This window comes from Carassius auratus, chromosome 5, assembly GCF_003368295.1.
Source record: "Carassius auratus strain Wakin chromosome 5, ASM336829v1, whole genome shotgun sequence".
NCBI classification, from domain to species: Eukaryota; Metazoa; Chordata; class Actinopteri; order Cypriniformes; family Cyprinidae; genus Carassius; species Carassius auratus.
The window spans coordinates 32,538,775-32,555,760 of record NC_039247.1 but is presented as its reverse complement, the minus strand read 5'-3'; the positions used below and the strand labels follow the sequence as shown (position 1 = coordinate 32,555,760).

General features: G+C 40.3%; 1 protein-coding gene across 4 annotated transcripts in view; it reads left to right on the top strand.

Moving 5' to 3' along the window:
• LOC113086616 (nuclear pore complex protein Nup214-like) overlaps positions 1-16,986 on the top strand; it is a 71,485-nt gene that overhangs the window by 13,138 nt on the left and 41,361 nt on the right. For all 4 annotated transcript variants that reach the window (XM_026255468.1, XM_026255472.1, XM_026255466.1 and 1 more), the window contains exons 17-23: positions 1,481-1,639; positions 1,713-1,810; positions 1,887-2,069; positions 3,074-3,159; positions 3,366-3,449; positions 5,648-5,932; positions 6,010-6,171. In XM_026255468.1, the coding sequence (XP_026111253.1) occupies positions 1,481-1,639; positions 1,713-1,810; positions 1,887-2,069; positions 3,074-3,159; positions 3,366-3,449; positions 5,648-5,932; positions 6,010-6,171 (1,057 nt within the window). The remainder of the gene's footprint in view (positions 1-1,480; positions 1,640-1,712; positions 1,811-1,886; positions 2,070-3,073; positions 3,160-3,365; positions 3,450-5,647; positions 5,933-6,009; positions 6,172-16,986) is intronic.

Sequence of the window (16,986 nt, the reverse complement as noted above, 5' to 3'; positions counted from 1 at the left end):
ATTGTGAAAGTGTATTTTTGCTCTGGTATCGGCTGTTTCAGGCCTGTTTTATCAGCTGACGTCCAGATCTTTTTCATATTCTTCATATTCTGTGGTGGTGGTTGGTTCACTGTAGAGACAGAATTATTAGAACCAATATGGGGTAATATTTCCCCTCTTAAACTGATTTAAAGGTGAATTTTTAACATACTAAACCACCAGTAGGTTTATTGAGGGAGACACCGAATCATCCGATTGGTCCAAACAGCTGATTCATTCAGTAACATGGCAAGTGACTATATCAATGGCATTAAATAATTCACTCAACTGATTTGTTCAAAAACATATATTCAATAACAACTGTGAATTCCAGCTTTGTTTGGAATATGAGCAAAAAAAATTAAAGTATGTGACCCGTGCTAATTTTGAGCTAAAGGCAAAAAAAAGTAAAAAAGTTGATTTAGATTTTTTTCATGAAGATGAGTTCATTAAGCCCTCGTCTAGCCATCCCAATGCTCCAAATAATATATATATATTTTTTTACGTTTAATTAACTTTAACTTTAATTAACTGAAGCTTTTGTTTAGATGTAAAATTAAAAATGGAATGCATTGTTTCTTTTATTTGTTCTACTGTTTGCTTGTTTTTTTTGCTTCTGTTCTTATTTATAATAACAAAAATAAAAAAAATGGCTATATTGTGATTATTAATATAGTATTTATTATTAAGAAAAGAACTGGAGGAAAAGAAGCAACGTTGCTCTGTGATGTTGCTTTGGAACCTTCGGAAAACTTTTACTCGATTTTTCTCAAAATTGACTTGATCGACATCAAATGGGTGTAGCTCAGTCATTTTTCATTAATAAATCATACATCATTCTGAAGGTCTTTTAATGGAGAATATGAAAATAAAAATAAATAACCTTTGAAAATGTGCTTATTGTGACTCATTTTGCTAGCACAGGTCACATATTGTGTCTAAAATCTATCCCACGATATTAACTCAATGTTTACTGAAATCAGTCACGCGTGCTGATATTCAGGAAAAGGCACTCTTGTATGTGCGGTATTGCTAAACTATGTCATAAGATACAAATATAAGACAAACCCGTACAGGGGCATTTTTGCCTCCATATTTAGAATTTTATGGTCATTCTTACTATATTCTAGGCAGCATCACAAAGTGAAAGTGTGGTCCCAAGACATTTTGTTTTCTTTTTGTAATTGATTATCAAACTCCTATGTCAGCTTCAGTGTTACCAAATGAATGAAGTAATGCACATTCTAAAATAAATGGTCATGGTCAGTGGTTATTTGAACATTTGAGCACTTGTGAACCCAAAATGATGCCTCTGACCAATGATGATCAGGAGTTTCATAGAGCCTTGTTATAAAACCGAATATCATACCAGTCTGTTTCGGTTGATCATCAACTGTAGATGTGACAGTGGTTTTAAGTTAAGTTGGATGCGTGTCTGACCGTGTTGAACTGTTGAACGCAGTCTCTTCATGGGGACATCAGTATGCTGAAGACCAGCCTGCTGGAGGGTTTCGCTGGAACAGAGGAGGCGCGAGCTCAGAGTGAACTAAACCGAGACAAAGACTACCTCCAGCTGCTCTACAAGAAACCACTAGACCCTCGGCGAGAGGAGCAGCTCAAGGTCTCGTCCACCTCTGATAGCTTGATCATCATATCAAGTGATAACATGTGCTGAAAGTGTGTTTCTGCCACAGGAAATTCACCACTTGTACCAGTATGTGAAGTTCGCCATGGAGGACGTCAATGCCGTTTTGGACATAGAGTGGGAGAAACACTTGAAGAAGAAACAGAGGTGAGCATCTGTGACATTCTGCTTTATTTATTATGTGTTCATCTATACGACTGAGCTTCAGCGTTTGCTCCCCCAGGCACATGATTGCCCCAGAAAGAGAGGCTCTGTTTGCAACACTGGCCAATAACCTGGACATCATCAACCAGCAGAAGCAGCGCCTGGACCGTCTGGAGAGTGACCTGCACAAGCTGAGGCTCTACAGAGGGACGTCAGTGTGGAGCTTCACCAGCCAGACGCCCTCCACACACTCAGGACAGAGGTGATGATCCACCAGTAGTGGATTTAGCTGTTAATGCTAACTAAAATTGGCCAGTAACCAGTTAATAACATAATGATTATAACCCAGGGCCATAACCAACATAGATATTAAGAGGGTCCTCCCAAATAATTAGAAATGGACAAATTTTCCCACCCAATATTTGGAATTCTTAAATTATATTTAAAAGTAATATTTTTTGGGCTGGTTTGCCTCAGCGGTCTAACAGCACTCATCACGGCCTTGTAATAACAGGAATATATTCATTTTATCAGGGCTGTCGATATGATGTAATTTTTATTTTATTATTTTTTTTGCTAAAATTGATGTCCGATTAAGTTGCAGTTAATTAGACACATTATTTAATTATGTTAAAAACTTTAATTGCTTGGCAGGCCTAATTTTACTAGGCACGGATGCCGGACCAGAGAAGTCATGTTTGAGAGTAGCAAGCAAACATAGTTGACAGGATGGAGAGTAAGTTTATGATTCATGGGGAAGATGTCCTAATTAATAAATAAATGTTGCTGGGCTTGGATAGAGGAAATGGGGAGAGACGGCAAGCCTTTTGATAGCTAGTGTAGGAAATTAAAAGAACCAGCTGTTTCTGCACGTTGTGTTCGAGAAATGAGAAAGCTAATGTATACTATAGCAGTAAAAAAAAGTGCTACCAGGTCACAATAATCGATTGACAGCCCTCATTTCAATGCATCCGAAGATCAAATTGAATCTGAAAATGTACTACTCTGCATTGGAAATGAATGACTCTTGGCCTGTCATTTATCGGAGATATAGTGGAAAGGTGGCTTTACTCCCCCTACAATAAAACTGTCAGTGCTGATTAAATGGTAATCGTCAATCTCTATTGAAGGGCTGAAATAGGTCTGGAGCCCATGCTAAAAAAGAGCTTCTCAGTGGAGCGCGGTTTGTTTTTGGTGTGACATACTGTCTCAGGAAGAAACTCTCAGAAGCTGACACAAGATGCACATGTTCTGTGTGTTTTACAGTCTGGACAGTGAACTGGAGAGTTTGAAGGATTCTCTTCTGAAGGCCAGTCTGGAAACAGCACCTAAAGTTCCTGCCAAATCACCACGTAAGAGCTTTTGTTCTTCTTGTCATGCATGAGCTGTCCACCATAGTTCAGTCCATCATCTCATGTCCAGCAGTACAGTCTGAATGGTTCATGCCACCTGACACCGTATGCTTCTGCTCGCAGATGAGCTACAGTGAGTTGTTGATCTGAACGCATCTGTCATTGACCTCATTGATGTCACTGTGTGTATGTGTGTGTGTGTGCAGCTAAAATGACCCCAGGCAAACAGTCTCAGCTGAGGAACTTCCTGTCAAAGCGGCAGACTCCACCGGTGCACTCCACAGCTCCAGGTACGTCACCTGTGTGTGCTTGTGTGCATGTGTGTAGGGGTGTGTAATATTGATAACAAAAGAATGGTCTCAATATTTTTGTGCTTTTGTCAGTACCAGTAAGACATTAATTTGCTGAGTGAGTTTTTGTGCTGGTATCTTGGTTGTTTTAGGCCTGTTGCGGACAGGCTTTTCATATTGTTTAGATTCTATGCGTGGTTCGTTCACAGCAGTGACGAACGTTTTCATCAAAGTCCATGTAAAGTAAAATTAAATATGTATTCTGAGTATTTCACACCACAGTAAAATGAGTTGTTACCACCCTTGAAAAAACAAGCAGTATTCTCTGCTCTCAAATGCTGGGGGTGTGTCCGCTGACAGCGCTGAAACCACGCCCACTCAGGAAAAATCTCTCAGCTTTCTAATGCAAATAAATTTAAATAAGTATAACAAGCTATTTTGTAAATTATCACAACCAGGCGTTATTCATCTTCATGATGAAGGCAAAGCTAGCTAGGAAGCTGTAGGCTGTAGTAACCAACGGTAATGACCGTAACCCACAATTGAGCGGGCGACGCACTTATGGTCATGCACCAGTTATATTAGGTGCATTCGACTTGAAGCAGCGCTATGCAGAACGATCAGCGTATGACTTTAACGTACTGCGAAAGTGATTCAAAAGCAAGGAGCCATCTACTCTCTATAGCTCTCATTGTATTTTGATGTCACACAGGTCTGCACAGCGCTGCTTCAAGTCAAACACGCCTCTTATTATAGTGCTAGGAGAGGGGCCATGCTCGTCATCGAGTAATGACTTTAACCCCGCCCAAAAAATCCTGAACACAAAAATGGTGAGAAACTGTTTAACTCCACAATTAAGTACTACATAGTTCACAGTCTTTGTAACATGTTTCAACAATGCATTTCTAGCATTTATAATGCGTTTAGTAACAATTCTCAAAATTGACTTTACCCGAACTTTTTAAAGTGTGATATTTGCCATTTTAAAATGATTTACAGAGAACATTTTAATTTTTATAAAGAATTTTTTTTCGAACCTGTATGCGATGTCTTTTGTCAAATTCTTAAGTTTAATCAACAAATTCAATTTAAAAAAGTAAGACCCATTATTATGTTACCAGACAAATTACTTTGCAGAAATGATATTTGTAGTAGTGCTTGGCTGTATTTACACTGAAATTATAATTGGATTGAAAAAATATATGAAATTGCTGGTTTAAAAATATTTTGAATAATGTTTTTTTTTATTAATTGATGCCTTAATGAGTTTTTATTAAGAAGGCTGATCCTTCCAGAACGAAGCAATAAATCATTGAGTTGTTTAAAAATGCTGATAAATTGAGGAACAAAACACTGCTGTGTTGCTCTAAGATAAACAATGGTTTTAGACCCGAGTATCATCAGTGTAACAGTGAAAGCTAACATGTTTCCTGATGATATCTCCCAAAGGTAACATGTAAAGCGTGATAAGCAAAGGTCCTAGTACTGAGCCTTATGGTACTCCATACTGCACTTGTAATTCATATGATACCTTATCATTCACTGCTACGAATTGATGACAGTCAAATAAGTATGATTTGAACCATGCCAATGCACTTCTGCTTATGCCCACATCATTTTCTAGTTTATTCAAAAGAATGTTGTGGTCGATAGTGTCGAACACAGCGCTAAGATCCAGTAGCATTAATAAATGTATACAACCACGATCAGATGATAAAACAGCAGATCATTTGTAATTCTCTCTGTAATGTTACTCTGATGAGTGACTATGATCCAGTCTAAATCCTGACTGGAAATCCTCACAGATACCATTCCAAGAAGGAATGTAGTTGTGAGTATTCTGCCTTTTCTACTATCTTTGACAGAAAAGGGACATTTGAGATTGGTCTGTAATTAACTAATTCTCTTGGATCAAGTTGTGTTTTTTTTTTTATGAGAGGCTTAACAGACAGTTTAAAAGTTTTACTTAATTTTAGGTCAGTCTAACTGCGTTCTACTAGTCCTTCTACGAGTCTTCATTGCAGTAAAAGCGTGGACTATCGAGGATTGTTTTTTGTTTTTTTTTGGTGCAAGGTTAATGGATTAACCAATATAAAACAACCAATAAGATGTTATATTGTAAACTATACATACTGTAGACCTGTGTTTCTCATATGCGATGATAAATGAAGAGCTCATCATGTCTCACTGTGTCTCAGCCAACCTGTCGCAGTCAGCCTTCCTGTCTCCTCGGTTCTATGAAGATCTGGATGAGGTGAGCTCCATTTCGTCTCTGTCTCAGCCTCTGGAGCCTGAGGACCTGCTGGCCGTGGCCGAGGAAGAGGATGAGCCTGCGCCTATCCCATTGCGGACACCTACTGTCCCGCGACACCCCACGGTGTTCCGGACACCCTCCATACAGCCGGGCTTTAGTATGCAGCCTAGTCCATTCAGCAGAGTTCATACCAGCCCCGGCCCTGTCCTCGTCCCCATCATCAGCCCGGGTGAGGCTCATAATGCACCTGTACACGTGTTGCCAGTCTTGTTAACAGTCTTTTTACATCTCTTGAATGTGTTGCAGCTCCGAAGATAAACATGGACAGTGCCGATAGCACAGCATTAGCCACAAAAACAGTCAAGCATGGAGCTCCGCCCACAGAGAAGAGCACGCCTACCACAATCCCCGCCCATCAGGCTGCAGCAAGAGCTGCCCTCAGCAGACATATGACCAACCAGAAACCAGGTACAAACACACCGTACATCACAGCACAGCAAATCCACATTTACACTCTGCTTTCACCAATAAATGACATTTGACATCTTTTTGATTTATGACATAAACTGCATAGAGCTAATATTTTGATCATAATGCATTTAAAATTAGATATGATATATGTTTATTAGATTAATTGAGCCTAAAACAGTCTCTAAAGCCTAAAACGCCCCCTATACACTAGGGGGCGACAGACACTGTACATCAGACCTACAGTATGTTCACATAAATGCTGTTCTTTTGAAACAGAAACAGGATTCTTCAAAAAATCCTGAAAAATAAAATGTCTCACCGTTTCCACACAGATATTTGTCAGCACAAATGTTTTCAACATTTATAATCATCAGAAATGTTTCTTGAGCAGCAAATCAGCATATTAGATTTATTTCTGAAGGGTCATGTGACGCTAAAGGCTGGGTTACTGATGCTGAAAATTCAGCTTTGATCACAGCAATAAATTACATTTTTACACTATAATCATATACAGAACAGTTATTTTAATTTGTAATTTCACAATTTTACTGTTTTTACTGTTTATCATTAAATAAATGCAAACTTTGTGAGCAGAAGAGGCTCTTCTTAAAAAATATTAAAGAAAAATTAGCTCCTAAAAGCTACATTTAAAGGGTAAGTTCAGCCAAAAATGAAAATTATGTCATTAATGACTCACCCTCACGTCATTCCCGTGAGACGTCCATTTATCTTGGGAACACAGTTTAAGATATTTTAGATTTAGTCTGAGAGCTCTCAGTCCCTCCATTGAAACTGTGTACGGTATACTGTCCATGTCCAGAAAGGTAAGAAAAACATCATCAAAGTAGTCCATGTGACATCAGAGGGTGAAAATAAATTAAATAAACAAAAAAACTGTCATTAAACAGTTCTCTGACAAATTTACTTTGCTGCACACAAGTCCAGGCTAACTCTAAAACTTGCGTACTCAAGACAGCATGTGTGTTGGAGGCGAAGTATAAGTTTAGCACGTATATAGTTTCACACGCCGAACACTCGGAGCGCATCAGAGTTTCACTTTCCATCAATCGACATGTGCTGTTCCCTTTCGATACTACACTCGTACTGCGTCTTGCTAGACTCATATGGGAAAAATATTGTTTTTCTCCTTAACTGAAGCCTTTTTCATTCACGCAATAACATTGCACAGCCAGTGATTTGTGCAGTGTATAAAAAAATGAACCAGTGGCTAGGCAGCGGAGCTGCATGAGCCTATGGCGATGAAGCCTGCCATGCCTGCCAAAGCCCGGCACAATGGGTGGGGCGTTCTGGCTATATAAGCGGGCATTCGCCACAGGATTCTCTGATTTCTTCTCCTTCAGCGTTGAATATGTTTCTTTGCTGATCCAAAATTGCTCACCTCTCAGCAGAGCTGAACTGCTACTCCTCCGCTACAGCGACACAGCAGTTCTAGTTGGAGATTGACCGATATATCGATTTATTGATACTTTCACTGATATTTAAGCATTTTAGCATTATTGGATATTGGTTTTGTAATATCAGATTCACTGATAAATGCCGCCATCTTGTGGATGTTTTGAGAATCGAGCTCAGGATTGCAATTGCAGCGCGTCTGAGGGGAGACGAGACTACAACAACGGCATCTAAGTACTTGATTTGTTGTTGTTAGTGAACTTAATTTAGCATAACAGACAGTTATACATCAATTAGATGCATTACATAAATGCCTGATATGTAGTTTATGCAGCTTGGCTCTAAGAAAGAGAGACCAGCTCATGGAGTCATGTAAATAATCCATCGAGTCCTGTCCCAATAAAGACGTAACTTTGCCTGAATTAATATGCAGCCATAAATGAGCGCATGTTAAAAGTAAAAGCACTGAATTTAATTATTTCTCTGTTCTCTATTTCTATGCTCCTTGTTAGTCTCGTGAAGTCAGAGTCACACAGATAATCCGTCAAGATCCCCTCCCAATAAAGACATAACTTTGCACAAATTAAATAATACAGCCATGAATTAGCGCATGTTGGAAAAAAAAAATGCTAAATTAAATTCTCTCTCTGTTGTAAATTCTCTCCATCATTAGTCTTGTGAAGATGCTTTCATATTGCTATTCACTCAACGGGTTGATGTGGTTGATGCTCAGGAAATGCTCCAGCACGACCACTGCATGTAACTTTTAACAAGATTCACTTGTTTAAAACACCCTAAATTGTATCCACATGTACTATATAACCATTATTTTGATAATAAACATCTAAATAAATACAACTCTTTGGAAATTATTTATCACCACGAGTATACTCACAGTTTGAGTATAGTTCTGTGTAACTGTATAGATAAACCGTGCTGTCAGCAGGCATTTCATAATTTAGAACGACAAAATATTATTAATAATTTTGTGTAACATTCCAGTTGAGAAATGGAACAAAACACAATGTTTTTTCCAATATTACAGAGAATATTATTCAGTGAATTAACATTATCCAGTGAATTATTCTTGACTTTAGCTATTAAACAGCTTATAAATATCCTAAAATGTTAGTTTAAAATAAAATTGATATGACTCCTGTCCTTTATTTTCTCCATTTGAAAACATTAGACATTCTACATTAATTTAGCTTATTGTTAATATTAGTGTTGTTGCTGTTTTTTATAAATAATGTTTTTATTGTGCTAATATAAAGATTTAACATGAAAGACTAATTTTCAACACTTAAAAAAAAAAAAGATGATTGAAAAGAGGAAAAACCTCTTAAATACCCGTTCTGCATATCAGTTATCGGGCACATAAACATGCAAATAATTGGTACTGGTAATTTAAAAAAATAAAAAATAAAACTATATCGGTCAATCGCTAGTTCTACTAGTCCTTTTCCCCTGACAGCTTCCATCAATTCTGAAAGAGCTTATTTCTAGCACTTTTATTCTCGCTGTTGCTGCTGGTTCCATGTCTTGGAGTTGCTGTTTGTTTCGTTGTAAAAGCGAAACTACTTGTTTGGCATTCCAAGAGAGGACACAACTAGAAATCAGTGGTTAAGATGTATTTCAACACCATTCCAGAACAGTGTGCTGCACATTTTATGGAGGATGAGGACTGTTTCCTGAACCAGTAGCCTGCAATGCATCTGTGGCACAATGGCTGTTTCTATAAAGTTGGCCGGTTCAAACTTTGCAAGGACAGTCTTGGCACTCTTATCTCACAACCTGTAATTACGTTATTTATATTTAAATAATTTGCCAATGATGATTCAAACGCAAGTTTTGAGCAGAGTAGAGTAGGTTTCTCAGATCACAAATGCACACATGGTTTTATGTTTTCGCATTGCAATGCGTAACGCAATGTGTAAAAAGACAGTATCTTCTTCTTCTTGCGGCTTTTCCCTTCAGGGGTCGCCACAGCGAATCATCTCTATCCACCTATCCCTATTTCTGCATCCTCCACACTTGCACCCACTAGCTTTAAATCCTCATTAATTCCATGTATTTACCTCCTCTTTGGTCTTCCTCTTTGCCTCCTGCCTGGCAGCTCCATGTCCAACATTCTCCTACCAATATACTCACTCTCCCTCCTCTGAACATGTCCAAACCATCTTAATCTGGCCTCCCTAACTTTGTCCCCCAAACGTCCAACATGAGCTGTCCCTCTGATGTACTCGTTCCTAATCCTGTCCAATCTTGTCACTCCCAAAGAGAACCCCAACATTTCCAGCTCTGCTACCTCTTGCTCTGATTCCTGTCTCTTCCTCAGTGCCACTGTCTCTAAACCATACAGCATAGCTGGTCTCACCACTGTCCTGTACACCTTCCCCTTGATTTCTCGCTGATATTTTCCTATCATACAGAACTCCCGACATCTTTCTCCACCCATTGCAACCTGCCTGGACTCGCTTCTTTACCTCTTTCGCACACTCTCCATTACTCTGGACTGTTGACCCCAAGTACTTAAATTCCTTTACCTTCTTCTCCTCTACACCCTGTAAACTTACTGTTCCACTTCCCTCCCTTTCATTCACACACATGTACTCAGTCTTACTACGACTGACTTTCATGCCTCTTCTCTCCAGCGCAAACCTCCACCTCTCCAGATCACAATGTCATCTGCAAACATCATTGTCCAAGGAGACTCCTGTCTGACCTCCTTTGACAACTGGTCCATCACTATAGCAAACAGGAAGGAGCTCAGAGCCGATCCCTGATGCAGTCCCACCTCCACTTTGAACTCCTCTGTCTTACCTACAGCACACTTCACCACTGTCCTGCTCCTCTCATACATGTCCTGCACCACTCTGACATACTTCTCTGCCACTCCTGACTTCCTCATACAGTACCACAGCTCTTCTCTTGGCACCCTGTCATACGCTTTCTCCAAGTCTACAAACACACAGTGCATCTCCCTCTGACCATCCCTATACTTCTCCATCAAAATTCCCAGAGCAAAAATTGCATCTGTTGTGATGTATAAAGACAGTATACATCATCATAATCTGTAATGGGTTTTATCGGTTTTGTCTCATCTAGTGATGTCTGGATCACAAAACAACCTTTTGATTTAACGGGATCTTCTTAGTGTACCATGTCTTGCTCTGCTTTGCTTGTGGCTCGCCTTCTTGAATAAAGAACATTTGATAGAATGCTTGCAGCATTTTTGATCTGCCAGTGTTTACACATAAAGATCATCAAAACTCCTCTTATAATGAGCAGTTTGATCTTTTTTAGGCAGATTAAAAGAGAATCCTGTCACTGATTATCACTGATTACTTCAAAATGGATTCGTCTGGGCCACGCTGAGGCAGTGCGCACAGGGGCTGACTGCACTGCTGTGAGAGAATTAAAGTCTAGTGAGGCATTTTCTAAAAGCATGTTCAGGGAAAGTAAATTTCATCTTCTAGTGCCAAACTGGGTGTTGGAGACAATAAAATGGGCTTATTCACTCCAATTTGCAGCTGCTACTTCCTAGTCCCCAAAAACAGATGGTGGCCTCCGGCCCATCCTCGATCTCATACACCTGAATCACACCCTCATGAAAAGGTCATTCAGGATGACTACACTGAAACACAGATCCTTGCGCAAATTCACTTGAGACTGGTTCTTTTAGTTGGATGCATACTTTCTGGCCTCCCGCACTTTTACAAAGTACATGGACGCGACTTTCTCCCCTCTGAGACAGATGGGAATCTGCATTCATAATTACTTCAACAACTGGTTCTTTCTGGCCCAGTCAGAGGCAGAATTAATATTGCACAGGACCCTCCTTCAAAGCAACCTGGAGTGCCTGGGACTCAGGGTCAATTTTGCCAAAAGTTTGTTCTCCAGCCAACGAATACTGTTACTGGGAACAATTTTCAATTTGGCCCAAATGAAAGCTGTAGTCGCGCCAGATTAGCTCTGGCTATACGGAGACAGACGACCTCTTTCAAGATCGTTTCCGCTCGCCCTTTGAAAGAGGTGGGAAGAGGATTCCATATCAGCTGCCTGGAGATGCTAGCATTATGTTGATTATGTCTCTTGTGTCCTACATGAATCACCATGGAGGTCTCTCCTCCAAGCATCTCTTCACTCTCATAGAGCGCCTCCTGGAATGGGCTCAGCTCAACCTACACTCGCTGAGAGCAGCACATATACCGGGCATATTAAACCAAGGAGCAGACATGTTATCAAGGAGCAATGTCCCCTCAGTGGAGTGAACGCTCCAGCCGCAGATGGTTCAGATAATCTGGGAGATCTTCAGCAAGGCTGAGGTAGACCTCTTCACCTCAGAAGGCAACTCTAACTTCCCAATTTATTTCTCAAAATCAAAGGATGCGTTTGTCTACAATTAGCCCAACCTCCTCCTTTATGCTTTTCTCCCGATTGCACTGATACCACAGGTAATCAGGTGAGTAAGGGAACAGAAACACAAGGTTCTCCTGGTGGCCCCCCTCTGGAAGAAACAACCATGGTTATCAGAGCTAACTGAACTGTTGATAGCGTACCCTTGGCCTGTTACACTGAGACGGAATATCCTCTCTCAGGTGAACAGGACGATATGGCATGATCTATGGGCCCTGAACCTCTGGCTGCTCAACAGGAGCCTTCCAGCCTCCCAGAGTGAGTTCTAAACACAATTTCGGAGGCTAGAGCCCAGTCTACGGGATGCTTCTATGCCTTAAAGTGGTCTTTATTTTCTCTAATTGGTGTCTAAATCACAGCACAGACCATCAGACTTCCGATTAGACCGGTGTTGTCATTTTAGGAAAAAGGTGCTGGATAAAAGACACTCAACATCCACGGTCAAAGTCTATGTGGCGGCCATAGCAGCTTCTCGTGCCCCTTTCGAGGGCCAATGGGTGGGCAGACACAGCGCAGTCATCTGCTTTCTAAGGGGTGCTAGAAGGCTGAATCCACCTCATCTCTCTACCATCCTTTCATGGGATTTGCCCACCGTGCTGTGGGCCCTGAAGGGCCCTGCCCTCAAGCCACTACAGTCTGCCTGCATTCGGCCACGATCGCTGAAGACTGCCCTGCTTATAGCTCTGTCCTGAAACAAAGGCACAGTTGCATACCTAAAGTGCTCTCCACTCCGTTCAGAGCACAGATCATTACGCTCTTTGCGCTTTTTCCCTCTGAATAGGACAGTGAGTTATCTCTGCTCTGCCCAGTCAGAGCTATGAAAATCTGTATTGAGCATTCCACCACCTATAGGCAGTCAGAGCAACTCTTTGTCTGCTTCATAAACTGCACCAAAGGGCTACCGGTCACAAAGCAAAGACTCTCTAGATGGATAGTTTCCTTTGGCCTTCAATGTCCCATTGGAGTACAGGCCCACTTAACTAGGGGCCGTATTAGAGCTGTAATCGGGTATTAAAAGTTAGGCCCAACAGGACCCGAGCCCGACAAGTACATTTTGATTGACAGTTTTTTAAAAGCCCGAACCCGTTTACAGCCCGACATTATTCAAATGTGCACACACACACACAGCTCTTTTGACTTTGTCAAAAATTAGTCATTTATTCATGTTTTAACATAATTTATTAATAACTAACGTAGACTACACCACTTGGAAGTTGGAATAAAGAAATAAAATAAGTCCTCTATGACATCTCAGCACTCTAAATAGACATAGGCTCCTTTAGCCTATAAATAGACCAACGCACCAATAAAAACGAGTCTTTTTTTAACAAATTAAATTAAGATAAATTTTAAATTAAGATGGTATTTGGCAATAACAAAATTAAGATAAAGGCTCCGGATTTGCTTTGCCACTAGCAGCTGACATTTAATAAAAGAATAATGCCAACATTAGCGTATATACTCTGTCCACATTATGCATTTAAGACTCCATGAATATTTCGTTTTCATTTTAAAAAACTTTATTAATCACAGCGATTAGGCGAAGCCTACATGTTTTTGGAAAATTATTGAATCCACTGTAGATGGCTTCAGCATGTTCCTACACTCACTGATGGTGCGTCATTATTCACTCATTATTCTCATTATAAACATGGCCAAAAGTTTTCCACACTTCAGACTTTGCTTTAGTTGCTGGTGCAACCAAAACATAATCACCAGAGGCAAGCCTCCGTTACACCTACTCAGCATCCATTTTCGCATCTTTCTCGTGCTAATCAAAACACATCACATCGTTTAACTCGCAAACCGGAGCGCAAGACCGAGCCCGACCCGAGCCCGTGTAAGATGATCGTTTTTCAATTCATCTGAATGGATGTGCAACGCACCTGAATTTGACGTACCGTAAACTCTAGTGCAGTGGTTCTCAACCTTTTTCAGCTCGCGGCCCGCACAAACAAAACCATTATGTTTGCGCATCCCACTGCAAAAGAATTAACTAACTATTGTTGGGTTAATAACTTAGTACTCCGAAGCTAGATTGTTAACTGTATTTATTGAATGAACTAGGGCTGTGCGAAACGGACAAAAAAAACCTTTTTTGCGATTTCGATTTTAATCACAATTTTGACTCACACATATGCTTTACAGCAGGGGTTCCCAAACTTTTCAGACCGTGACCCCCAATATTAGATTGCTGACGAGCCGCGACCCAGAAAGGTCATTTTGAGAAAACAGGCTTTAAAGATTTATCATCAGCCAATGAGATTGCGCATTCAGCCCTTTTACTTTCGCGATTGGTTGCTGATAAAAGGGAAATGACCATATTTGGATCTGACAGCATTTTACAGTGAAGAGAGAGCTTTCCAGCCGTGCCTCTGATGAAAGGGAGCAGACAGAGATCGCGGATCGGCAGGATGATTTACAACGTTAACTTTTGTTGAATTTACGCGAAATCTACAGACGCAAACAGACTAAGTGTAATAAAATAAAGACCTAAATGTGTATTTCGGACTTTTTTTTCACCATCTCGCATTAACATATAAAAAAATAAAAACATAAAAATAAAAAATAAAGTTTCTTTAAATCATCTCGCAACCCCCCGCTCCCCACTCCGCGACCCCCACTTTGGGAACTACTGCTTTACAGTCATAAATATATTCAGGATGAATTTGAAACATATTGCCAAAAGAAAACCAATTAGAGCTTTATCAAAAAGTTGTAACGTCTCTACAACAGACATAAGTCAAAATAATCACTACAGTAGCCTAAAGGTGTAACAAAATTTCTAGACTTATGGCAAAAAATATAAATAAATAAATCCTGTGTCCAGGGACTTTTTTTTCTTTTTTGACATGCATTTGTTCATAGATCTCATTAATTGTAGCAGTGCCTCAGTTGTTGAAATAAATTTGTTATACATTATACAGGTTCACATGTAGGTTACTCCGTCTGCATTGTGTACAGTATGTGTAAGCGGTGCAGAAGCAGCAGCGAGAGCACATTAATGTAACGCGAAAGCACATTAAAATAATGCACGAGCGCGAATCTCTCTGTTTGCACGCAGATTTCCTTTGCTCTGTCACAAAACCAGACGTGCTTGCTCAGATACATGCTGTTCTCGCCCGGGGAGAGTGCAAGAACTTAAAACGTGTCTCCTCACTCAAACTGCGTCTTGTGCACTCACAACTGTCTCTATGCTCATGTGCTAGATATCAATTATTTTCGCACGTTTTTATTTCTAACCTTTTACCACGTGCAGTGTGAACGCTCTGATCTGTTAACATGGGCTTGGGAAAAAGGCGCATCACAGACAGTGTGTGAAACGGGAAAACCAGATCCAGGCAGAGCTCAGCAGGGTAGACAGTATATTATGAAATTATGTAATTATGTTATGACTTAGACATTTTTACATATATTAACGATATTATTATTAATTTTAATAGTAATTGGCGACCCACTAAGGGGGCGCGGCTCACAGGTTGAAAACCACTGCTCTAGTGTATTGTTATATTTTCCTGTCAAAATAACAACATTCTTTTGGAATCCTTCAGCTTTTAAGAACTGCCAGGATTTCCAGTAGTGGGCGGAGCAAATGCGCAAACAGCAATCTCATTGGTTGGCGCTCACCTATTATTGTCCATGTTTCGATTATTGTAAATCAGTTTGAGCAAATGCACAAAACCCTTATTAATATTCATTAATCCAGGAGCTCATTAATCCTTAGTGTGTTTTTCCATTGCAAAAACACTTGAACAAGCTGTGTTCAACCAAGTCTCTGGCTTTCTCACACAGAACCTCCTCGACAGCAACCAGTCTGGTTTCAGAAGTGGACATTCAACCGAGATTGCCTTGCTCTCAGTTGTTGAAGCCCTAAGACTGGCAAGAGCAGATTCCAAACCTTTAATACATATATTGCTGGATCTGTCCGCTGCTTTTGACACGTATAACCACCAGATCCTTCTGTCAGCCCTATTGACATAGGGCATCTCAGGAACCGAACTCCAGTGGTTTGAGTCTTCTCTTTTGGATAGGTTCTTCAAGGTGTCTTGGAAAGGTGAGGTGTCCAAGTCGCGACATCTAACTACTGGGGTGCCTCAGGGCTCTGTTTATGGACCACTTCTCTTTCTGTCTACATGGCATCACTAGGTTCTGTCATTGAGAAACATGGCTTTTCATATCACTGCTATGCTGATGACACTTAACTCTCATTCCATCCTGATGATCCGACGATAGCTGCTCGCATCTCAGCTTGTCTGTGTAGCTTGGCATTTCTTGCTGGATGAATGATCATCACCTTCAACTCAACCTTGCCAAGACAGAACTGCTTTTGGTTCCATCAAACCCATCATTTCATCACAATTTCACAATCCAGTTAGGCAAATCAACCATAACTCCTTCAAAAACAGACAGAAGCCTTGGAGTTATGATTGATGATCAGCTGACTTTCTCAAACCAAATTGCTAAAACTGCCTGGTCCTGCAGATTTGGTTTATTCAACATCAAAAAAGATCAGGTCCTTTCTTTCGGAACTTGCTTCACAACTCCTTGTTCAAGCTCTTATTCTGTGTAGGCTGAATAATTGCAATGTTCTCTTGGCAGGTCTTCCAGCCAGTTCTATCAAAACTTTACAATTAATCCAGAACGCGGCAGCAAGATTCATTTTAAACAAGCCAAAAAGGATGCATGCCACACCTCTCTTTACCATTTTGCACTTGCCTAGCTGCTCGTATAAAATTCAAGACGCTAATGTTTGCCTAAAAAACCACTACTGACTCTGCACCCCTTTACCTTAATTCATTACTTCAGATTTATGTGCCCTCTAGAAGCTGGCTACAAGTGAACATCACTTTATTTGTGCCATCCCAAAGAAGCACAAAATCACTTTCACAGACTTTTAAATTGATTGTTCCCTCATGATGGAATGACCTACCCAACTCAATCCGACCATCTTCAAGAATCGGCTAAAAACGCATTTCTTCC